The sequence below is a fragment of the Chenopodium album genome, chromosome 13 (genome assembly GCF_948465745.1).
Source record: "Chenopodium album chromosome 13, dcCheAlbu1.1, whole genome shotgun sequence".
NCBI lineage: Eukaryota > Viridiplantae > Streptophyta > Magnoliopsida > Caryophyllales > Amaranthaceae > Chenopodium > Chenopodium album.
The window spans coordinates 40,734,745-40,760,522 of record NC_137846.1 but is presented as its reverse complement, the minus strand read 5'-3'; the positions used below and the strand labels follow the sequence as shown (position 1 = coordinate 40,760,522).

At 35.8% G+C, this 25,778-nt stretch overlaps 1 protein-coding gene across 1 annotated transcript; it reads left to right on the top strand.

Moving 5' to 3' along the window:
* The first annotated feature begins 319 nt into the window (after positions 1-319).
* Positions 320-16,367, top strand: LOC145574766 (3-isopropylmalate dehydratase large subunit, chloroplastic-like). The gene is made up of 15 exons (XM_081632624.1): positions 320-458; positions 684-839; positions 1,488-1,658; positions 10,631-10,783; positions 10,860-10,928; positions 11,059-11,175; positions 12,337-12,411; positions 12,502-12,579; positions 12,726-12,821; positions 13,226-13,275; positions 13,514-13,568; positions 13,674-13,805; positions 14,475-14,522; positions 14,625-14,783; positions 16,010-16,367. The coding sequence occupies exons 2-15, from the start codon at positions 693-695 to the stop codon at positions 16,145-16,147; spliced, it is 1,488 nt and encodes a 495-aa protein (XP_081488750.1). The 5' UTR covers positions 320-458; positions 684-692; the 3' UTR covers positions 16,148-16,367.
* The last annotated feature ends 9,411 nt before the right edge of the window (positions 16,368-25,778 follow it).

Genomic DNA, 25,778 nt, shown 5'->3' with positions numbered 1-25,778 from the left:
AAAAGCCAGTATAAACAACTAGTCAAACCAGCCGACAATCAACAGCCAGCAGCCAATTGCCAAACAAGGCCATAAAATAATCCTTTATTGCGAGTAATATGTAACGAAGGGAGTATAACATTACCCTTATATTAATAATCCATTGTATGTTAATATAAAATCTTTGTCAAGACTGTTCGCAACACGATATGGTCGATATCAATAACATATTATTGATGATCAAAGTAATGAGAAAATTATTAGGAAACAGAGGGAGTATTAAAAGACAAATGGATTACATTAGTTATGTCGTGTTTGGTCTGGGTTGGTTGGTCAACAGCCCTAGCTTAAACTAAGTTAGAAAGATATTGAAGCTTATCACGTGCCCTTCCTCTTCTTGTTTCATTCTCCACATTGAGGCGGCTACTCTGCATTCTCCATTTCTCCATTGAAGCTTTTTCTCTTCCATTCAAGCTTAGGTAAGATGGTTTTTCTTAATCATCGAATTTCATTTTCATAATCTAGTATTAACAATTAATTCAATTCAGGGTTCTTATAAGGTGGATTGATTGTTGAACTATTGGGTATAATTTATTTCATCACTAAAAGATTGTTGTTCTTCATATTCTTAAGCTAGAAGAATTTAATTTGATAATTGGGTCTAAATTGATTGCTAATGTGTTGCAAAATCCTTGAATTGTTAGGAAGAAACTATGAAAATGGATGTTTTCTTTCTGCGCTCAGCGCCGCCGCCCTTGTTGCCCTGGCTCAAAGACGGGTCTGAAATGTTGAAATCAAAGAAGATAGTTTCAGTCATGGCTCCTCAACAGACTCAGAGAAATCCTTCTGAAACTGGCTCGGTTGGTTTCATATCAAAAACCCCATTTTTATTTATTTAGGGTTCGTTTGGCATCACTGTGGTTTTCTGTTTTTTGGTTTTTTAAAAGTATATTATATATGTCACATAGTGAATCAAAAATTATTTAGACTTATTAAAATCATGATAATTTTGAAAACTGATAACAGAAAAGTGAAAATACTTTTTTCTTGTTTCCTGTTTTTGGTTTTTAGTTTTAAAAAAAACAGGAAATTGAAAACCAAAAATAATACCAAACAAGCCCTTATTTATTTGGTTTGGTTTGTTTTGTATTGTGTCATTGTGTGTGTGCGCAAAATAATATAGACGGGATTTGATCTTATGTCTTGGGTACGACCCGAGTTTAACCAACTAAGCTCGTCAGCATCCATAATTCCATGTTGATTTTTATATTGTTTGTTTGTGTTGTTGTTCATTTTTAATGGACTCTTCTTTAATAGAGTGGAGGATTGAGTTGATTATTGGTGTTAATTTGGTTTTATGTCTTGGGTACCACTCAACTTTAACCAACTAAGCTCATCAGCATCCATATTGATTACGTATTGTTTATTTGTGTTGTTCATTTTTATTTGACTCTTCTTTAATAGAGTGGAGGATTGAGTTGATTATTGGTTTCAATTTGGTTATTTAGGTGAAACATGGGATGACAATGACTGAGAAGATATTGGCTAGGTCTTCTGAGAGATCTCAGCTAACCCCAGGTGATAATGTGTGGGTTAATGTTGATATTTTGATGACCCATGATGTTTGTGGACCTGGCTCCTTTGGTATATTCAAGAAGGAATTTGGAAAGAATGCCAAGGTATTACTTTTAATAGTAGAAGTGTTAATCTTTGGTGATTGTTTATTGTTATTTTCTGGTTTTTCTTTTCATTATTAAGCCTGTTTTTATGTGAAAATGTGCATTCATGGGGTAAAGACTCAACCAAGTTATCAAATTGTTTCTATCAGCCTTGCCTAGAGTAGAAAGAGTCAATTTGTCTTTGATCCTAGAGAATTAGAGACATGTGTGAATATATCAAGTACAAGTTTTATACAATAGCAATTACAATAACCAACTTAACTGGAGACTTGGAATCCTTTACATCTCTGGGTTCTGGCAGAAAACCTTTATAAGGTTAGTTGTCATCTGTCAAGCCTCTCTTGTACATACCTTGGTCAAGTTCTGCGATTTGATGTCCTAAATTCCTCAAGAGTTTTTGTATTATAGGACAATAGAAACATAGGTCAGACCGTCAGACACTATGACCCTTACCACATTGTATTATAGGACAATCGAAAGCAATGATTTGCCCATACACCAGGCTAAATAAAACCAATGGAATATATCACTTTTGATTCTGTAAAATTATTAACTTTGTGTTCCACTGATCTCATTTTCATCTTACTTACAGTAAAGCAATCCCATGTTATAGGATAACTTTAGATGCTTGGAATTGAATATGAGTGTTAGACTTGGGTATGATCTAAGAGTTTGATGTGGAAATTTCTAAAGCTAGAACGTGCACGTGTCTGTGATTACAAGTTTCTGAAGTTATGATTGGGACACATGTAAAAGAAAATTTTCCTTTGTTATTTTCGTATATTTAAAGAAAATTATTAAATTTCCTGTTTGGGCGAAAACTGTGTCTCTAAATTTCCATACCCATATGCCCATAACTCATTTGGGGTGTTATCTGACACGGATAGTTGAGCTGAATTGAAGAGTGATTATCGTAAGGAGGAACTGATCAGAGGCTTGATAGCAGATGTCTTCAACTCGACATTCACATTTATTCTTTGCACTAAGATTTCTGCAGTGCAAAGTTGCAAACTATTAATCTGTGGCACAAAGGAAAGACTGCCTGCTTTAAGATATTGAACTGCATACCCTAAACCCCCTTATATTCAGCCTGTATTGAACCTTACTAAATAAATTTTCTTGCCTTTGGAAAGAGGCTTTGCATTTTATAGGCATTAATTGCATTCAATTGTGGAAGTTAGAAAATTTGGTATGATAGTTACTCATTACCAAAGCTTCCAGTAATTGGCAGCTTATCACTATATATATTGACAAATATTACTAACCCTAACTCAAGAAATTCCTTTCTTGAATTTTAAACTCTTTTCTTTTAAAGGCAGGAGCAAAGTATTGCTCATATGAAGGTGTATATTAGAGAAATCTTGCTGGGAATTAGTTCAGAACAGAGAATTCAGAGCTAAAAAAAACAGAGAGGCACCAGTAGCAAGGATAAAATTGTATTGCTAAATCAAAGAGATCACAATACAGGCCTTCTTTCGAGAGGAAGGAACTCTCCCAAACAACTTGTCTTGATTAATTTTTGCATACATTCCCCCTCACCATTTCTCCTATTAATACTGAAAATTGAACTAGCTAACAGACTCTAGAAGCTGCCAGCAAAAGAGAATAAAATAACAAACTCCATAACTAATTTTATTCCAAAATTACTTCTTAACCCTTTCCCCCCAAAACTGATTTCTAACAACCTCCAGCTCACCAAGTCATTCTGCACTAGCTTATTTCTTGGGCCTTCTAGCATAAGTGAAACGGACCTCAGGCCTGGCTGGTTCCTTGCAATACCCCCCACCCAAAGTTTCACCTTGTCCTCAAGGTGGAAACTAGGAAACCTCAAGTGAACCTCATCAAAGTGCTCCCATGTAGCCTCAAATTCCTGCAATCCTTTCCATTGAATCAAGACCTCCCTGGTGGACTGCTTCAGGTTCAACTTCAAGCACCATCTCTGCTGATAATTGTGCTGGAAGTGAGGTTGGACGATGCCCTGCCCCAACAGCCTTCTTCAGTTGCGAGATATGGAAGACAGGATGGATTTTGGTGCCTGCTGGAAGCTGCAATTTGTAAGAAACCTTGCCAATTTTCTGAAGAACCTGATAAGGGCCATAAAAGCGAGGTGAAAGTTTGTCATTAGACCTCCTCACCAATGAGCGTTGTCTGTAAGGTTGGAGCTTGAGGTACACCAGATCCCCCACCTCAAAAGCCCCTTCACGCCTGCTCTTATTTTCATACTGCTGCATATACACCTGAGCCTGCACCAAATGAAATTTCAGATCATCCAAAATAGCATCCCTCTCTCGTAGCTGCTCTTCCACAGAAGACACAGCGGTACTGCCTGCTGAAAATCTGATCAGGTGCGGGGGTTCTCTGCCATAAAGAGCCTTAAATGGTGTGTAATTGGTGGCGGTATGGAAAGAAGTGTTGTACCAGTATTCGGCCCATGGCAGCCAACGAGCCCAAGTATGGGGTTTTCCATTCACAAAGCACCGCAAATAGGATTCAATACCTTTATTCACGACTTCTGTCTGACTATCAGTCTGTGGGTGATGATAAGCCGTGCTGCGCATGAGCTGAGTGCCCTGCAGCTTGAACAACTCCGACTAAAAAATACTAAGAAAGACTAACAACTCCGACGATAGAACCAGGTATGCCATGTAACCTAACCACCTTAGTCAAGAAGCTGTGAGCCACACTCTGAGGTGTAAAGGGGTGTTTCAAGGGAATGAAGTGCCCATACTTTGTGAGGCGATCCACCACCACAAGAATAGTGCCCCAACCCATGGATTTAGGCAAACCCTCTACGAAATCCATGGATATATCCTCCCATACCCTCTTGGGAATGGGTAAGGGCTGAAGGAGACCCAGCGGAGACAAAGTGGAATTCTTATTTTGCTGGCAAATGTGACATTGCTGCACATACTTTGCCACATCTATGCGCATGCCAAACCAAAACCACTCTCCAGCTAAACGGTGGTACGTCTTGAGATCCCCAGCATGCCCACCTACCAAAGAATCGTGATACTCCTTAAGCAACTTGAGTGTTAGCTCACTGTGTTTTGGAATTACAATCCTCCCCTTATATTTCAACACGCCTTTATCCAAAGTGAACCACTTGGGAGTGTGCTCCCCATTTTTCAACTGAGAAATCAAACGTTGCAAAGCACCATCCTTCTCAATAAATGACTGCACATAATCCCAACGGAGGCTACAAGAAGTGACCAGAGAAGAGCACTCAATCTCAGAGCTCTACTGGCGCGATAAGGCATCTGCCACTTTGTTTGTAGGGCCAGGTTTGTAGTGTATATCAAACGTACATCCCATAAGCTTGCTAATCCACTTCTGATAAGACTGACCCACCTCCCGTTGCTCTAAGAGATATTTAAGGCTTCGTTGATCTGAACGAACAATAAAATGGCGTCCTAGCAAGTAATGCCGCCATTTCTCAACGGCAAACACTATAGCCATTAATTCCTTTTCGTAAATGGGTTTTTCACGACTTCTAACACCCAAAATCCTGCTGAAATACGCAATTGGATGGTCTGCTTGCAAGAGAACCGCCCCTAGACCATGCCCTGAAGCATCGGTCTCCACCACAAAAGGCAAGGAAAAATTAGGGGCAGCCAAGATAGGAGCGCTGATCATGGCAGATTTGAGAGAATTGAAGGCTGTGGTTGCCTCCTCGGTCCAGCCAAAATTATCCTTGCGCAACTAATCAGTCAACGGTTGAGCAATTTGAGCATAGCCCTGAATAAACTTGCGATAATACCCTGTGAGACCGAGAAACCCTCTGAGTTGCTTCAAGTTTGTAGGGGGAGGCCAATCTAACATTGCCTGCACCTTGGATGAATCAACTTCTACCCCTGTTGCCGAGATAATGTGACCCAAGTAAGCAACCCTTGCCTTGCCCACCTCACATTTCTTGAAGTTTGCGTAGAGCTGATGCTCTGCCAAAGTCTGCAAAACCCGTCTCAAGTGCACCAGATGAGACTCGGCACAGGGGCTATATACTAATATATCATCGAAAAACACCAAAACGAATTTGCGCAGGAACGGCTTGAAGATTTCATTCATAAGAGACTGAAAGGTGGCTGGGGCATTGATAAGGCCAAACGGCATTACGAGAAATTCGTAGTGGCCATCATGGGTTCGAAAGGCCGTTTTATGGACATCGGCAGGGCACACCCGAATCTGATGGTAACCTGACTTTAAGTCAAGTTTAGTAAAGATCGCCGACCCTCCCAACTCATCAAGTAACTCATCAATAATGGGAATTGGAAACTTGTCTGGAATAGTCTCCTTATTAAGCGCCCTATAATCCACACAGAATCGCCAAGAACCGTCTTTCTTTTTAACAAGCAAAACCGGACTCGAATAAGCACTTGCTGAGGATTGAATAATCCCAGCACTGGCAGCCTCTCAATCTCAGTCTTCTGTGATTGTGGGTAGCGGTACGGCCTAACTTTGATGGGATTAGTGCCGTTGCGTAACACAATGGAGTGCTCAATGTGGCGGTGGGGGGGCAGGCCACTGGGCAAATGAAACACATGCTGAAATTCCTGAATTAGAGGTTGAAAGGCAGCTGTTACTACTGGCTCTTCTTCCTCCATTGTCTCCAAGTGGTTCAACTCCAACAAAAACCCCTGCCCTCCCTTCTGCAAATTCTTAAACATGGCCTTAAGGGAAATTCCAGATCGTCCCAAATGAGGATCTCCAGTCAAGGTCACCGTGTCTCCTCCCAGCTGGAATTTAATGGTCTGCGTTTTCCAGTTGGTGGTGATCGTTCCCAACTTCTCCAGCCACTGTATACCGAGTATTATGTCGGAGCTACCAAGGGGAAGGATGAGAAAATCCTCCACTATTGTAACTCCCAGGAGGTCCAACACCACGCTCTTACACACGCCCTCCCCTTGCACCGCTTCTCCCGTGCCAAGGGTTACCCCAAAACGCCTGGATTCTGAAGGTTGAATCTCCCATCTCCGGCAGCCACGGTGGAAATAAAGTTATGCGTTGCACCAGGGTCTATCATCACCACCACCGACTCCCCGTTGACCGTCCCAGCCAAGCGCATAGTCTTCGGGCTTGTTAACCCCATTACAGAGCTTAGGGAAACTTCCGGGGTAGAATTCGGGTCTGGGTAAGGAATGGCCATGTCATCTGGGTTCGATTCCACCAAGGAAAAATCACCAGCGTCTTCCTCCTCATCATCGCCCACCATTAGCAACACGCTCAGGCCGCGGCGCTGGCAGCGGTGGTTAATTGTCCACTTCTCATCACAACGGAAACACAACCCTTGCTCCCTCTTATGCTGAAGCTCCTTCTCCGATAGCCGCCTTATATCGCCGGAAATTTTGTGGTTGGAGGTGTTTCGGTTAGGGTTGGGTTGGGTGGTGGTAGATTGGTGGTTCGGGTTTGTGTTTAGGGTTGTGGTGTTTTGGGAGAATTGATTTGGGTGAGTTCGCAGGTTTGGGAAAGGAGGTCGCCACGTGGGTAGATTACCGGATGGCTTGGTTCGCGGGCCGACCCGAATTTTTTCTTCGACCCGCATGGATAAGTCCATGGCCTGATCCAGAGTGATCGGATCTAAGATCCGGACCTCGACCCGAATTTCTTCCTTCAACCCCTTAATATACTGGCCCTTTGCAATCTCTTCTGGTACATTTTCAATCGGAGCTAACAGCTCAATGAAACGCCGCCTATAATCGGCCACCGTGCCGGTCTGCTCGTGGGCCAGCCACTGTTCATGCAGAGTGCCAGTGGCGGCGGTCCTGAAACGCCGGAGAAGCAATTTCTTCAGCGCATCCCATGAAAGCAAGGGGTGGCGCCTATGCTCCCATTGATACCAGAGTAAGGCATCGCCATCAAGCGCGACGACGGCCGCCTCCAGCTTATCTTCTTCACTTAATCGATAAAAATGGAAGAAACGCTCGGCTCTAAGAATCCAACCATCCGGGTTGGTTCCATCAAACAAGGGTAAATCGAGCTTCCTCAACTTCCAGTTTGATTGCCCGCCTTGAAAACCACTGTCACCCTCACCAAGGTGGTGTTGCAAGGAGAATGGATTATCCCAGGGACCACCGTTGGGTTCACGAGTTTCTGGTCCAGTCACCATGGCCGAGCGAACCTCAGAACGGATCGCATTGAGGTCGGTTTTGACGGCTGCAAGAGCAGCAGTTATCTCCTGAGCCACCATTGCCGGAATCCCAGCAAGCTCCTGCTCCATCAAATCCATTCGTTGCGCATTTGTGAGGCGTGCCATTGTCGTCTCCGGCTCGGATCGCCACTGCTCTGATACCAAATTTGCTGGGAATTAGTTCAGAACAGAGAATTCAGAGCTAAAAAAAACAGAGAGGCAATAGTAGCAAGGATAAAATTGTATTGCTAAATCAAAGAGATCACAATACAGGCCTTCTTTCGAGAGGAAGGAACTCTCCCAAACAACTTGTCTTGATTAATTTTTGCATACATTCCCCCTCACCATTTCTCCTATTAATACTGAAAATTGAACTAGCTAACAGACTCTAGAAGCTGCCAGCAAAAGAGAATAAAATAACAAACTCCATAACTAATTTTATTCCAAAATTACTTCTTAACCCTTTCCCCCCAAAACTGATTTCTAACAACCTCCAGCTCACCAAGTCATTCTGCACTAGCTTATTTCTTGGGCCTTCTAGCATAAGTGAAACGGACCTCAGGCCTAGGCTGGTTCCTTGCAAATCTTTTGAGTGGTTTTGTGATAAAATACAGTAGAAGGCAACCTGGGTTTTGGATATATAGCAATTAAAACTAAAATCCCCTAACTATGATTTGACATATAAGCTTGTAGTATGCTTATCGCCGTTTCTTCTAATTTCCTATAACAACATTTGGCTGAGAATTTTCTGTTATATTCTCAGACATTTGATGGATTTTCATTGTATCATTGAATTTTTTGGTAGCAGGTTGGAAAACTCATCTCTGTTATCAGAACTTACAATATAATATGAATGTGAAATTGGTTCCCAATGAAGCAAAAAATGGCTTCAAAATAGACTAATGCAGTGTGCATATTGTGAGGCAACAAAAGCTTCCAAGATGCTCTTGGATAGTCATTAGTGCTGAGTAACTAGTGGAATTCATTGCTTCCTACAAGTTGTTATACTCGCTTTGTCCCTAATTAAACCCAATGCTTAGGCACTTCAATTTTATTTTTAATGTAGTTAGTGGAAAATGTGTCTTTACTTTTTGAAGATGTGAGTGAGAGGTCAAAATTTTTAAAAATGTATAAAAAAGCTCAAGGTGGACTGAGGTGATGAAGGTCTGCTGCACCCGCCGCTTCGGTGCACCTCTTTGAAGTGAGGCACACAATATAACAGTTAAAGAAATTTGCCTATGTGCGCCTCAAGTGCTCCTTTTTGAATGCGACTCGCCTAGAGAAAAAAAGGCTCTCTACCTTAAGCACCTAGGTGCGCCTTTTAATACACTTTTTTTAGTGCTTTTATAGAAAGTAGTAAGTACAATGGTCCTAAAGTGAGTGAGAAACATGAAAGAAATTGAGGGTTTATTCATTTATAAAAGTGTCCCAAGTAATTTTCGACAGCTTTTTAATTAAAAGTGACTCGATTATTTCGGGAGGAGGAAGTAGGATTTTGCTAATTGCTCATTATGGTCCTTAGGCGACACACACTAACTACGGCGCATAAGCATATAAAAGAATGGCAGGTGTAAAGTGTAATAGTGTCCGTATGCTTCATTGAGGCATCGATACCTTGATGTAATTTGGAATGGTAGTTGTTCCAAATGCTTTTATTGACTCAATGCTGTGGATTATGCCTCTTAATTTCAGTGCTACCATTTTTGAATTTTTTTTGTAGAATGAATTAATTTCTTGAATATAGCATTCTAGCTAGAGGTTTTTCTGGATATTCGAATTATGGAGGTAAAGAGGAGGGATTTGTTCTATTATTTTCTGCATGCAAAAGGGTGATAAGTTGAGAAACCACTGAAGTAGATTAATATCTATGTCGAATATTTCCTACTGTGCTGACTAGCAGGCCTGACCAAGCTGAGATGAGATTTAAAGAAACACGAATGAAGTGCTCAAGCATTTCAGGAGGATTAGCGATGGGCCGATTTATGGCCAATCCATACTTTGTTTTGTTTAGTTGGAAAAAAAATCAGATTAGAATGTAATTGACCAACTTAAGGAAGGGCAACATTGGTAGTTTAGTATTATTAGGTTAGAGTCTTTAGCTTTAGTATAAATAGAGAGAGAGGAGGAAAGAACAGATGGGCAGAATTTCGGAGTGGATCCTTGAGAGAGTAGTGACCTCAAGTCACTGATATGAGCTTTGTAGGCTAAACCAACTACCTTTTGTAAGAAATCATTAATCTGTTTAATCAAATTTCCAAGCTTTCCCCTTTAAATTTCCTCTTAATCAGTAAAATATACAAGTCAGATTTGTTAGTCTATAACATAGAATGGTCGAATATTTCTGGTTAGTATATTGAGTTGATCCACAAATAGGCATCCTGGGTTATTTTTGTATGTAGTAGCACATATTTTTGCCTGAGCCAGCCTAAGTAAATGGTCACCTGTACTTTTGATATTTTTTTATATGTACTAGCAATTGCGTATATCTTGAGTTATTTGAAATGATTTTGAGTTCATGCATGCTGCTTTCTGTACACCAAATGCACTGTTATCTGCCTAACTTATAATTATCTTGATGTTGTCAGTTTCAAGTTTCTCTCTTTGATCTCTATGCATTTCAAAAATAATCAATTAGTTAATATTTCTTTAGAAGAGAAGAGAGGGGAGGGGGAGGTAATGAAAGATATTATAATATACAATGCACTTTGAATCGGACTGCAGCCCTTTGCTAGTCCAAAATTTTATTTGAGTGATTTTTTATATTGTTGTTTGCATATGTCTGCATGTACCTATGGCTTCCTTTATTCTCCTCTCAAGCCTTGAACTGTTCCGTGTACTTTGTTATTTGAAGGTATGGGACCGTGAAAAGGTTGTAATTATTCCCGACCACTATATTTTTACAAGCGATGAACGGGCCAACCGGAATGTTGATATCTTGAGAGACTTTGTGAAGGAGCAAAGTATCAAATATTTTTATGATATAACTGATCTTTCAGACTTTAAGGTACGTTGTATGCTGATAGTATTAATGGTTCCTAATCATCATGATTATATTTTTAATGATTCTGTCACCTGTACAGGTTAATCCTGATTACAAAGGTGTATGCCATGTAGCTCTTGCACAAGAGGGTCATTGCAGACCTGGAGAGGTATACTGTCCTGGCAACATTGCTACTAGCTATTTTCCAATTAGTTGCTCTGAGGCCACAAGTCTCACATAATTAATTTCTTTATATATATGTTTTTTGGTGCAACATCTCATATACTTATTAATTTTAGGTCTTGTTAGGGACCGACTCTCATACATGTAATGCTGGAGCATTTGGTCAATTTGCCACTGGAATAGGCAATACTGATGCTGGTTTTGTTTTGGGCACTGGTAAAATACTATTAAAGGTTCGAAACTCGTGTCCTTACTATAGGTCCTTAATTAAGTATATCTGTTTATTGATGAATTCACAACTTAATCTGGTTGTAAATTTTTGAATTGCTTTATATTTGGTTTACCTTGAACTCTCTTTGAATTGCTTTATATTTGGTTTACCTTTGCTTGACATGCTTGGAATCCTGGAGCCTGGACTATCTGATGTTCCCCCCCTCTATTTTTCTGTGTTGGGAAACAGTCTCACCTTATGCTTGATTCGTCATCATCAAGTTTGTCATAAATAATTTGACCACAAATGCAGTGAAGGAGCATCAATTATCTCCTATGTTTGGAGTTTCTAGTTTCTATGCACTTTGCTACCGTAGAGTCTCTGTCATACTATCATTAATACATCCATATAAATAAAGCTGGTCAGTGGTCTTATATTGCTATGAATGAATCTGATTTCAATATCCTATAGTCACCTGAATTTCTAGCCACGTTTTCTTCTTGCTTCAGACTTTGATACCTTAGGCTCTAAAATCATACTTGAGGTTAGCCATGAGGCTAGAAGTCTTCCATGCCTTTATTGAATGTTGTGCGGCTTGTGCCCATGTCTTTACCATTGCCTTGTTGCTTAATGTATTTGGGTGAGTTGTCTTCCTTGCTGGAGATTCACAAGTTTTTTTTTTTTTTCTTTTTAATGCAATGTTTTTGCAACTGCCCGTTGTGGGGGTTTGGGGTGACCAAGTGAAGAATTACTTCCGTGTGCTGCTAAATGCCGTTTTGTATTTGTTGAGAATTTGGTTTACTCAACTTCCTGAAGCTGTTCTTTTATTTGACAGGCTTTGGATGGAATTACTAGTTAATGTTTGATTTGGGTTAGAGCATATGTGGCTTTCCTGGGTCTATTTTTAAATTCAGTAGAATTGGTCTTTTTTTTTTTATTTTTTTTTTTAAGTTTTATTTTCTTTTCACAAATGTCTGCTCTATTAGGACACTTATTCTTGCTTTGTTCATTTGTTTCTTCCGAGTTCTGATATTTTATCTATATGCAAGTAACAAATTTTTTTTCTGGAAGCTGTGTATAAAGTTAAATTAAACTCTAAACTTCAAGTTCAGCTATCATTCTCATACATCACCTCTTTACGGTTTAAATTTCTTTTGTACTTAACTACTTATAATTGTTGCAGGTTCCACCAACTCTTAGATTTGTAATGGATGGAGAAATGCCTGATTATCTGCTTGCAAAGGATTTGATCCTGCAAGTAAGTGTAGCATGTTCTTGATTGATTCTGTAATTTCAGCCCCGTAATCGCATATTGATTCCTCTTTCCCACTTTTGATTGATTTTGCAGATCATTGGTGAAATATCAGTGGCGGGTGCAACTTACAAATCAATGGAATTTGTTGGATCCACTGTTGAAAGTTTGAGTGTACGCTATCTATTGTTACTCTTTAAAGTTTAAAATTAGTTAATTTAAAAATAAAATGTTGACTAAAAATTTTGTAATCTTGTATGTATTTTTTGTTTGATGCTTTACAACTTCCTGATATCGCAATTGCATCTGTGTGCTCCCAGATGGAGGAAAGAATGACCCTTTGCAATATGGTTGTTGAAGCAGGCGGAAAGAATGGGGTTGTTCCTTTTGATGATACTACACGCAAATATCTCGAGGTTTGTGCATTATTTGGTTTTTGGTCTTCCCCAAAGCCTAGTTTTCCGCCCAGTTTTCAAGGAGTTTTATGGACCTTAACTATGGCTTGGTGCATATTGAGAAGACTAGCTCTTTTACTCGTTAATATCTTCCATTGCCTGGCAACCTGTTCTGCATGCTGTTAAATTAGCCATATAGGTTATAATACACATTTTTATTCATCTCCTGTAGTATGCTAAATCTTTGGCTGTTATTTCCTAGAGTGATCATTCATGTGTTTGCTTTAAAATTGACATATGCTGGTATCATGATATATTTAATACTATCAATAGTAAGCTACAGAGAATTAGTTTATGTTTCTTGATTCATCAAGCTATTTGGACAGATTTGCTTGCTTACATATGAGTGTGTGGATTTTGTACAGGGCAAGACTTCTATTCCTTACGATCCCCTGTATAGTGATGATCAAGCAAGGTACTTTTATTGCTTTTACTTTTTAGCAATTTAGCTTTGTAATTGATAAGATCATGCCTTCAGATTTTGTTATAAAATTCCTATTGAAGCTGTGAAACCCCGAACTCTGTTTATTTTTTTCTTTCTTATTTACTTATTATTTAGAAATGCTATTGCAGCTTTCTTTATGCAGCTGATATGTGATCATGCCTATGTTTACATTAAGCTCTCTGATGTTTTCTATTTCTTTGGATTCTAGATTTATGTCTGAGTACTGGTTTGACGTCTCAAAGCTAGAACCTCTTGTTGCGAAGGTAAATGATACAATTGAATGTTAATTTAGATGTTTTGTCTTGTTGACCTCATCTTTTTTAAAGGATTGAATCAATGACAACTGACATCCTTTAAATTATTTGCAGCCTCACTCTCCAGACAACCGTGCTTTAGCGAGAGAGTGTAAAGATGTCAAAATTGACAGAGTATACATTGGTTCTTGTACCGGTGGAAAGACAGAAGATTTTCTAGCTGCAGCCAAGGTCTTTATGGCTTCTGTAAGTCTTCATGGCCTCTGAATTGCTGATTATTTGAAACTTTTATATTCTCGTTTTAATGACTTATTTTGCGGGATCTCATATCCCTGAGCTCATATGGATCTTTGTCTCAGTTGCTCATGTTGTGTAGGGCTATGTTCTGTTTATGTGAAATAAAGTGTTATGATCTCTGGTCTGAATTTTTTTTGGGTCTGATCTGACATCTTCTTAGTGTGTGATCTTATTAGATTCATCTTAATGTATAGATTTTAAATATCTAATGCTCATAATCTTTGTTAATACGGAATTAGAGATATTTCAAATTGAGATAACAGAACACAGAAGACCTAATTTGTTCTGGTTTGAGTTTTTACGATCAGGGCTGAATGGTCTGATTCTAATAAGAATCAACATTTTTCTAAAAAAAGTTGAGAAGAACATAGCCTAATCTCTTGGAATTTATGTTGCATAAGAACTGAACCACTTGGACTAGCACCCTCATTTTTATCCTTTGTGTCTCTTAACCTGAAGATAGAGAGTTACCTGTGCTATGAAATTGTTCGTATACGTTTTTGTTGCCTGGGGTGATAAGATCAGGTTGTAAATGTTTGGATTTGGAATGTGTGGCTGCTTTTCCAGTCAAATATATTCTAAAGTTCATTTTTGGTATCTGTGTTATTATTTCTACAGGGTAAGAAGGTCAAAGTCCCCACTTTCCTGGTACCTGCCACCCAGAAGGTTTGTTTCCGCCCTCTATTTACTATGTGCACATAGGGATTTGAACATTTAAAGCTTAAAATTTTATAGACTAATGATCTATTCTCTTTGATAACTCTTTAGGTCTGGGTGGATGTATACACTCTTCCTGTGCCTGGTTCCGGTGGTAAGACCTGTGCTCAGATATTTGAAGAAGCTGGGTGTGATACACCAGGCAGTCCAGGTTGTGGAGCTTGCCTTGGTGGCCCTAGGGACACTTACGCACGAATGAATGAGGCGCAGGTAACTTGCCCAATGCTGTCCAACTCTTGTATCCTTGTTCACTTCAGGCTGACTAGTTGAGAGCCCATTAAGAAGAGATTATTGTGTAAGATCTTAAAAATAACATGAGCTGAAATTGGAGGTAAGACAAGGAACTAGAAAATGAGAGGCATGCAGGTGAACAAGGGAAATACGCTAGGGAAATACTTGCATCTTGCTTGCTTAAGGCTCTGTTCTCAGTTTATTTTAAAAAGTTTCTACAAAAATTAATTAAGTTCGCAAAAATAAATTGATCTATGCAAAAACAAGCTGAGACAGGCCTATGTACATGGATTATAGGATTGAGCTATACTCCTACTATCATTTTGTATCATCCAGTCTTCTCTTAAATCTACATTCTGCCTTCTAAAAATAGCTTTCCATTGTGCTCAACCATACCTTTTTCAAATTTTCAGTGCTTTTTGAAATTAGAATTTAAGTGCAGAAACTAAAAGCTAGTGCAAAACAATCCTAAGCATTATTTTAAAGGCCAAACGTAACTATATATTTGATTTAAACCAGCCATAACTCTTAGATTCACATCCAGTTAACCACCATTATTCATTAATTTTTATTCAGCATAATAGGGGTGGGTTTCCATATTAAAGATTCCACTGTATAGGTGATTATTTAATTAACCTTGAGGGCATAGGTCGTTTTACTATGGAAAAAATTCCATACATAGATATGGAATATTGAGTGAATGATTCAAAGTTCGAGATGATATCAATTAACATGTTTTTATTTAGTTGTGGACTTGTGGTTTATATACAATGTAATGAGTCAGTAGGTCACTAATTAAGCAAGTTGTATTATTATCACCACATGCTTTTTAGCAGAAATTACAATTTTAGCTGATAATGACAACTGTAATTGTCATTAATCATGTGCTTATTTGACAAATACCACTGTCCTTGTCTGATTTTGATGGCTGTATCTATTCATTACTGCATGATAGACAATTCTCCTATGTGCTAACAGCTAACCTAATCATACACCTTGTAGCCGCATACTGTTCTCCTACATTTGGGGATCTTATTAATTCATTATGTGCATATTACTCTCAATAATTCGCGGGAGCCTGTTGTATTGTTAAAGGTATTTTAGGAAGTTTTGAGTAAATTTAAGTGAACGATATGCATATCTATGAGATAGAACCGTTGTTTCCCCATTCGACCTACCTTTGACTAAAAGTATACTGAATGCAGGTGTGCGTGTCAACAACAAATAGGAACTTCCCTGGGCGAATGGGAAACAAAGAAGGGCAGATTTATCTAGCGTCTCCTTACACTGCAGCTGCATCTGCGTTGACTGGTTTTGTTACTGACCCAAGGGAGTTCCTGTAGTGTCTTTTGCTTCATCATTCCTACACCGTATGTTGTGGATTTCATTTGTCGAAAGTTCTATAATATGCATCGTTATGTACCCTTAATGTAATAAGTGTCATGTACCGCTATGCATTACTAATGACATTAATTTTTTTTTTTTTTTTTTTTTTTGATGGCGACATTAATATTATGTTAAAATTTTGCACTCTTAAATAATTTTAGAGGTTAGTTACCGCTATGCACTCTTATAGGTAATGGGATATACTTTTATTTAATTCGGGCTACCATGAAGGAGAAAATTGATAAAATTTTGGTGCCTTTTCATAATAATAATAATAATATGGGGTGGCTTATATTGAGAAATGGCAAATACTTTGTAATAAGAAACTCTTTATATTCCTTCCCAAAGGCCAAAGCTGCAATATTAAATGAAGGGTTGATTCATGGTATCAATCCATTGAACAACTACCCAAAATAGCAAGTTTTGTGAAGCGTTTTGGCTATTTTGGTCATCCCTTTTCATTATCTTTTGTACTTGCTTTTAAATTTATTTTCCCCTCTAAATAACCTTAGAAAGATGACCCTTTTTCTTTTTAATAAGAGTTGACCTTTTATTTAATTAATGATACCTAATTTACAAAACGGTCCTGCTATATGCAGGGTAAAAGCTAGGAGTACACATGGTGTGCAAAAGCATTTTGTACACCACCAATTAGTTTTCGCCAACTCAGCATTGAAGTTAGGGAAGGGGAAAAAAGAAGAGGGAATCTATAATATAATTGTAGAGTCAATTCAGCACAATCCCCTAAATACTCGATCCTCAAATTCTGTTGATCACACTTTTTTTTTTTTATTTATTTTTTTTTTTAAATTTTTTTGTAAACACCAATAACTACCATATCCATCCCACTATTTTAAAATTTTATTATAACGACCGACATTTCACTTTAGGTTATTTTCTTTCATGTATAATGTATCCGTGCTTTGCACGGGTATGTTCTAGTCTTATATATAATTTAAAAGTCGTTATAATGAGAAGCCTCCAAAATCATAATGCTAAACTCTCATGCATTTGGTTTTTTTTTTTTTTTTTTTTTTAAATTTAATTAAAAAAAAACTACCTATTTTTTTTTTTTACATATAAAAAATAAACCTACCCATCACACTCTTTTTTATTTTTATTTTTTTTTCAAAACACTACTAACATTTTTTTTTTTTTTTTTTTTTTACACTTAGTATAATATATGCCATATGGGTATACAATTCTTTTATCAACAATTCACCATAACATTCAAATCCCAACAACCTTTCAATTACATGCATTTATTTAGGGACTACCCTTCAAACAACTTCCACTTCTCTAATCATTAAATTAAAACAAAAACAATGTAAGCATGCTTTTTGCGCGACTAGCCTCGCCAAATAACTCCTAAAGCGCTTATGAAACAACCCCTATAACATTAATCGAGTAACCCCTAACATTGAATGGGTAACCTCTATAGCTTTTACAAAGTAAACCCCATAATAGGTGGCCACATTGCGTGCCCATTGATATATAAGAGTAAGACCCTGTTTTTTGAGCTTGTGAGCAAAGCAGAGAACATCAGATTTAGTACAGCGGAGTAAAGCAGGTGTTAGGGCCTGTTCTCTTACGTTGAAATTCAGTTCAGTTCAGTTCAGTTCAGTTCAGCTCAATTCAGTTCAGTTCAGTTCAGCTCCTAATTTCTTTCTCTTATAAAATATTCATTTCAGTTCAGTTCACTTCAGTTCACTTCAGTTCAGGCCCTTAGTAGGGCATAACAAGTGTCAGCAGATTATTAATACTCAATACAATAGAGTTAAGCAGGGTTTAGCAGAGAGCAGACCTGACCAAAAGTCCACAAACAGACGACAGTAACTCAAAAGAACAGGGTTTAAGTTACAAAATCAAAATCAACTTCCAGTATTTTAAATATAATTTTTCTTATATTATATATTTAATTAATATCTTTCTAATATAATATATATCCCGTGCAAAATGCACAGGCACACTCTTGTCTTTTATAATTGTAGAGTAAATTCACCACAACTCTCAATTCTCATGCATTCTCACACTTTTTTTTGGAAATAACTTACAAATAACCACTACAATTTCAAATTAACATGAAAAAAAATCCATAATTTCCTTTCCCGAAAAAAAGACTCTATAACTTCCCCTTATACTTAGGGATGGCAATGGGGCGGATCGGATGCGGATGATGGTACCTCCATACCCATATCCGCCTAAAAATCTTATATCCATCCCTGTCCCACCACCCGTGGCGGGTACAATATCCACATCCATACCCGTCCCACCGGGTACAAGATAGGATTCATCCCGCCCATCACCCACTTGGATATCCATACCCACCTTAAACCCGCCCCAAAACCATCCTAAATCCATTGCCATGGTGCTGTATTGTATCATGTTAATGACAATTATATCAAATTAGGTTAAAAAAATGGGACTTTACCATTCAAGCTATTTGAGCGTTATGGGGTATTAAGTTTCATAAATTCTAAACTCTTTTAAAGGGAAAAATGGTGCGGATATAAGGCGGGTACGGGGCAGGGCGGGTATGGGGTGGGTCTACTCTAAAATCAAAACCCACCCCATCGCCCATGACGGCTACACATTATATCCCCATCCCCGCCCTATCACCCGCCAAAACACCCTCCATCCCGCCCCACTTGGGCGGGGATGGGGCGGGTCTCCCATTTAACCCGACCCACTGTCATCCCTACTTAGGGCCTGTTCTCATTGACTGAACTCAGCTGAACTGAACTGAACTGAACTGAATTGAAATGAATATTTTATAAGAGAAGGAAATTAGGAGCTGAAGTGAACTGAACTGAAAATAAACATATGAGAACAGGCCCTTATACTATCTTTTTCCTAAATTTACATATGTCCCGTGCATTAGCAATTTAGCATGCATGGGTACAATCTAGTGGAAAAAAAATAAGAGGGTAAAAGCATTTTGTACACATGGTGTACAAAAGCATTTTGTACACCACCAATTAGTTTTCTCCAACTAAGCATTGAAGTTAGGGAAGGGGAAAAAAGAAGAGGGAATGGAAAAAAATAAGAAGGAAAGAAAAGCGGCAAAATTTTCAACCTGAGCGCCATTGTGAGGAAGGTGAGCGGCAAAAATTTAACTGGGCGCCAAACAATTAATGCATAAATTAATGGATGATACACAATTAAGTTATCATCTTCTCCCCCAAAATTTCATCTTTTCCCCAAAAGTTTTTGGCGAAGAACATACCAATTTAAATAAGGGAACAAATTGTGAAGAAATTATTCAAGTGTGGATATCAATTTTGTTAATTATTTACAAGTATTCGCTGGTAATCTTGTTTGTTGTTGAATTATTTCGTTTAAATTTTCTAATTGATGATTTTGATAATTTAGGGTTTTCATTGTTTGATTTTGAAGAAATTGATTTTGGGTAAACATTAAAAGTTTTATAAAGATTGATTTGAAAGGGTAAATCTTTTAGATTAATAGATTGATTTGTATGTTGGCTTTGGTTTTGTTTATTTTATAATTATTTCTTGTGAAATTTTATTTAATTGTAAGAGTGTTTCTGGGTTCCATGATAATGGAAGCAATTGTTAAATGGAATCGAGCGAGGTTTATTTGCTGTCAATAATAAATTATTTTATAGAATCTGTTTGTTGTATTTAAGATTATTTTTTCAATAATAAATTAAAATATTATTTCATAGCATTTTTTTAATTATTTTTTAGCATATGAAATAAAATGCAGTAGTGTGTTTGACATTGTGGCAGTGAAATGGAAAGTGAAATTTGTTAGATTGATAGAATGACAATTATCCTGGTTTTATACAGTTTAATTCTTCCTAACATTAAGACCTTTTTTTACTGTTCTATGTTTAGGAACCTGAGGATGAAGGTGAGGGGGATGATACTTTTGATAATGGTATGTTTGGTGATGCAAACTAGTTTTATGGAGTGAATCCGCAGCACCATACTAGTTATTTCAGCTCTGTTTACGGTGGTCCAGTCCACTATGGATCAGTTGATCCTTGAGGCATTTACCAGCACAACCCATATGGAGGATTAAATCAAAGACCCGGTGGTCAAATATTTCAACAGTCTGGAACAACTTTGAACATTTTGAACCTACGTAGTTTTGGCAGAGACGTTCCCATACAAATCGTCATGAGTTCTCATAATAGTTCTCAACAATCGAATGTTAATCGATCCCCACATCCATCCAATGTTTCTGAGTTGAATGACTAAGTATTATGTTAGATATGAATACGTAAGCAAATATTTTTTTTGATCCTGTAAATACTATTTTGATGTTTATTAAACCTGGAAAGATATTGTTTTATGTAATTTGATACTCTGAAATTCAGAAAGATTTTGCTTTTGTAGTGGGAGTCTCATAATTTCGGAGTTAAACAAATTGTTTTATTGACGATTGGTAACATTAGTATTTAAAAGGACTAATTTTTATTGGGATACATTAGTAATTTGATGAAGTTGAATAAAAAATAAAATTAAAACAAAAAAAAAGTAAAATCGGTGTAGTTAGGATTCGAACATGGATCACTTTTATTCAATAGGAAAGCATTGACCAACTACACCAGGGGGTACCAGCACATATATTATTGTATTATTTATTAATTTGTACCATTTATATTTATGTCAAATGAATTGTATGATTCTATTAAAGACAATATGATTCCTTAAATGTTAATAGGACGCTTATTAATATATTATGATAATTACTATTGCATATAAATGCTGTTAGGGTTGGGTTTAGGGTTTAGGTTACATGGTCTAGGGTTAAAATTTTATTGAGCAATAAATGTTAAGATAATGGTATTGTATGTTGTTGTTTGGTTTAATAATGTATTTTAAGAAGAATATGTATTAATTAAATGTATTAACAAGAAGTTTTGTACAATACTTGTTCTGTTATGTGCATCACTTTGTAAATGAATTAGTTTACCGATGTATCAGTTGCTTTTATAGATTGTAATTATTTCTTCTATATGATATTTTAATACTAGTCTGTTGTTTATATTTCAAAAAAAAAAAAGTGTGTTATTCATTTTGTAATAACTTAAAATTCTTCATTTTATATATATATATATATATATATATATATATTACCACAGAGTTTAAACTGTAAGTTTTTTTTAATAACTAGGGTAGTTAACGCGTGCGATGTGCGCGTCATAGTTATCCATACCCAAAATCTTTTTTTAAATTATTGGTCGATTTAGTGAAAGAAAACGTATAATCAAGGAAATTTTGTCTAGAACTACCCTAAAGATAGGGTCATTTGTGAACAACTACCCGTGTTTTTTTATTTGTTAAGAACTACCCAGAAGTTAAGAATAGTTTGGGTAATAATACACATTAACGTTTTCCGTCCAAAAAAACGTTAATGGGGTCCACTTTTTCACTTTTTCCACTTAATTAACTCCTCTAATTACCTTCTCTCTTTTCCCTAATTAACTTCCCCTAAACCCTAGAAATTAAAACTCCCAAATTTAGACATCCTAGCAATAACAATGGCCAATTAGACATCCTACCAACTGCAATGGCCAATTAGTAATTAAAATGCAATTGAATTCAATCTCAAAGTCAAAATAACTGAAACCTAGAACTCAATTGAACCCCTAAACCCTAGAAATCAAAACCCCCAAATTTATTTGAACCTATAAACCCTAATTCGAATCCCTAATTTACGCCCTAATTATGTTAATTGTGTTCAATTAAAACTTGTATACAAATACAATAAACAATGAATTAAAAGGAAAGTGTGAAACATTACTTGAATAATTGAGAATTTGTGTTCAATTGATTGAGTATAATCTTTTGGATTATTGAGTGAGAATGGAGGGGAAGTTAATTAGGGAGGAGAGAGAAGGTAATTAGGGGAGTTAATTAAGTGGGAAAAGTGAAAAAGTGGGCCCAATAACATTTTAATTGGACGGAAAACGTTAATGTGTAGTGCTACCCAAACGTTTTGTAACTTGTGGGTAGTTCTAAACAAATAAAAAAAAATGGGTAGTTGTTCACAAATGACCCTATCTTTAGGGTAGTTCTAGACAAAATTTCCTATAATCAAATATATTTAGGGGAATTAATGTCTACGCACTATTTTTAAAAGTTATAAAAAGAAGAGAGAGAATTATCATTAATGAGGGTATAAGTCATTAAATATTTTAAATGGTATAATTGTCCAAACAATATTCATTACAAAAGATTGTACAAATTAATGAAGTGTAAATACACATTTTAAAGGGTATAAATGGCATCACACTTCACACTATTCATAAGAGTAATCTTGTACTTTTTATAAGGTAGGGGATATGTATTAACAGAGAGGTTAATTGTAAGTATTACTTACATAAATTATATGTTATCCATTACGAAGGTAGTTTTCATTTATTTAAGTTTGGTTTGAAATCATACATGTATTAAATTCATCATATTAAAAAACATCCACTAAAATGAATTTATATTATTCATTTGAGAATTCATATAATCGTTTTTTTTATTCTGGAATCATATCCATGAACATGGGTATATATTTATTGTAAGTTGGGTACATCTTATATTTGAATATATAAGTATTATGTTTTTGTTTTTATATAAATATTTATAGAAATATTCAGATTACACCATTGCAGGCAAATTTATGGGTTATATGTGGTTGAATTTTTTTTTTTTTTTAAAAACATCTGGTATAGTAATAAGGTTTCGAACACGGATCACTTTTGTACAATAGGAAAGCATTGACCAACCGAGCCAGGGGTATCAGCACGTACGTTTTTAAATATTTAGTACTTTGTACCATTTTATTGTGATGTCAAATGAATTCCATGATTCTTTTAAAGAAAAAATGATTTCTCGAATTGTTATTTTAACCTTTTTTTAAACCCTCAAATTGTTTTATTCAGGTGAATCTATCGTAATTATTTTATTTTGACTTTTTTTTAAACCCTTTAATTGGTATTTAAAAGTCTAATTTAATTTGGATACATAAAAAAAGGAATATAGAGCAATTGTTTATTTAGGTGAATCTATGATAATATGTGATTTTATGTAAAAATAAGAAAAATGGGTATAGTTAGGTATCGAACACAGACTGTTGTGTACAATAGGAAAGCATTGACCAACTAAACCAAGGCGTATAATCACATTGGTGAACGAAATTTGTATTATTTTCTGCATTTGATGTAATACCCCGTATTTTTGAAACGTATTTTCTAATTAATTAGTATTTTCTAAAAAGGGTATTTTAAGTAATTTATTTTTCTATTTGAATTTTGGAGCCAAAATGATATTTGAATTTTGGCAACAAAAGTATTTTAAAACTCAATTATTATTTTTGGATTTTGTTTAAGATTTATTATCCATTTATTTTATTTTAAAAACCAGCTTATTTATATATATTTCGAATATTTTAATTAAATAAAATTATATTTTATTATTTATTTAAAATGGCCGAAAATTCCTAAATTATTAACTATGATTTTTGGATTTTCTTTGTGTAGAAAATCTGATTTTCTTAGTTATTTTATTTAGTGAATAATTGGAATTTTATTAATTAATTATTTTATACAATAAATATTATTTACACAATTATTTTTAATTCCTTAAAACTAGCAAATTAATTCCCTAAATATCTAAAGCCACCATGATGGATTTTTGGGTGACTTATTTTGGTAAATTATATTTTTAATTATATCCTCAAAATCTCTTATTTTCCTTTATTCTATTTCTCCATCTTTTTAATATCTAATCATCATATTTTCTTGCCATTCATTCTTCTTAATTATTCCCCAAGTAATTCCAATGTCCTTATTATTTTTCATGACATACATACATTCCATATTCAATTATACACAATCACCTTAATATCCAAACTTTCCTTAATTTTTTTACTTACTTCTCCAAGTAATCTCTTAAACCCTACTGGCCATAATTCTTCCCACATTCTCTTGCTATAATTCTTGCATGAGCTAGCCTATAAATACCCCTTCATACCTCTCATATTCTTCACACCAAAAACTCAATTCTCTTCTTCTCTCTTATTCTTCTTTTCCCTAAACCTTTTCATACTTTTCTTCTCCTCTTTTCAGACAAATATTATCCCGTATACCTTTGAAGCCAGGTTTCAGGCACTTCTAGTCAGTTTTTGGGGTATTGGTGTTTCACAAAAGATTGTTCCTCTCGAAAAATCCTTGAGGTTAGGCTCAAGAATCACCCAATTCGGAGTTATATTGAAGGAGTTATGACCTCTGCAAGTTCTGCCTATTCTTTCCTACGAAAATTCAAATCTCTTTAATCCCATTCTTTTAGCTTTTTCATGGTTAGTTTTCTAAAATACAAATAAGTTATAATTTATATTAAAGTATTATTTTAAAATAGTTTTATAGTCCTTGCACATTAGATTTGAGTTTATGTTGTAATAACCTTATGGTTATGTTATTTGCAAGGTGTATTCGTTATTGAACTTTGAAAGTGCGAAGTGTTGATTGATATTCGGAATCAAGGTTCTTGAGGTTCTTTTTGTGTGATTTTTCTAGCAAGGATCAAGGTACGTTTAGGTGGCTAGATACCTTTGAAAGTGATTGGTTTGAATAACATGTTTTATATGATTTTATTGGTGAGTGAATTAAATTGATTTGAATTATGTTTGAAGATATTGATTTTAATATTAATTTGTTTTAATAAAAGAATTTTGAATGATTGATTTTTAAATCATGTTTTGAATGGTTTGAATTACTTATGGTGTTTAAATAAAGGATTTGATTTTAAAAGGTTTGTTGAATTAAATAAAAGGTTTTTCAAGGAAGATTTATTGATTTTGAAAAGTTATTAATATGAGATTTTATTCTCAAGTATTTATTTAAAAGGTTTTGATTTTGAAAGTATGTGGAATTATTAAAAAGGAGTTTGAATTATATTGGAATTAATTTGATATTAAAAGGATTTATTGAACCATTGAATTATTATTATTAATGCTTTATAAGCATGTTGGTAATCCCACTATGCGGATTTGGTTTATTGATAAGGCCTTGGACTTTGTAGGACCGGATCTTTCCTCAAGAATAGCCTTATAACATAAGGAGACTAGCTTTGGGGGTGTGCACACTTGGGTGAGGAATTGGATTAAAAAAATTGGTTCTTAATAAAGGAATTGGTTTTATTAATTATTATTTTGAATATTGAATCATTGGAATAATGAGTTTGGAATTTATTATATTAATTATTGGAAATGATTTTTAAAGCATGTTTGCAAATAAATTGAGTTTACATTATCTTGCACTTATCGTACTTAGCATAATTTGTGAATCCGTATTTCTTATTTATTTTGGTTTGCCCTATTTACCTTAATGGTAAGCAGTGTTGACTAATTTCAGGTGGAGTCAATAATTGAGCATATGGAGTCAATAATTGAGCCTATGGAGTCCTGGGAATGGTTTTACCTAGATTAGGAAGTGTTGGTCGTGTGTCTTTATTTTGAGTACTCATAACAATGTTACTATTTTTATAAGTATTAATAAAAGAAAGTTGAGTTTCCGCTGCAAGTTTGTTATTGAGTTAAGTGTTTGAGTAGCCTTGCGTAATCACG

Excerpts from the sequence above, each read along its gene's own strand:
- LOC145574766 (XM_081632624.1), top strand. The coding sequence starts at position 693 with ATGAAAATGGATGTTTTCTTTCTGCGCTCAGCGCCGCCGCCCTTGTTG. Across the intron at positions 10,784-10,859 it reads CTGATCTTTCAGACTTTAAG|GTTAATCCTGATTACAAAGG; the intron begins GTACGTTGTATG and ends TCACCTGTACAG. Across the intron at positions 14,523-14,624 it reads TGGTACCTGCCACCCAGAAG|GTCTGGGTGGATGTATACAC; the intron begins GTTTGTTTCCGC and ends ATAACTCTTTAG.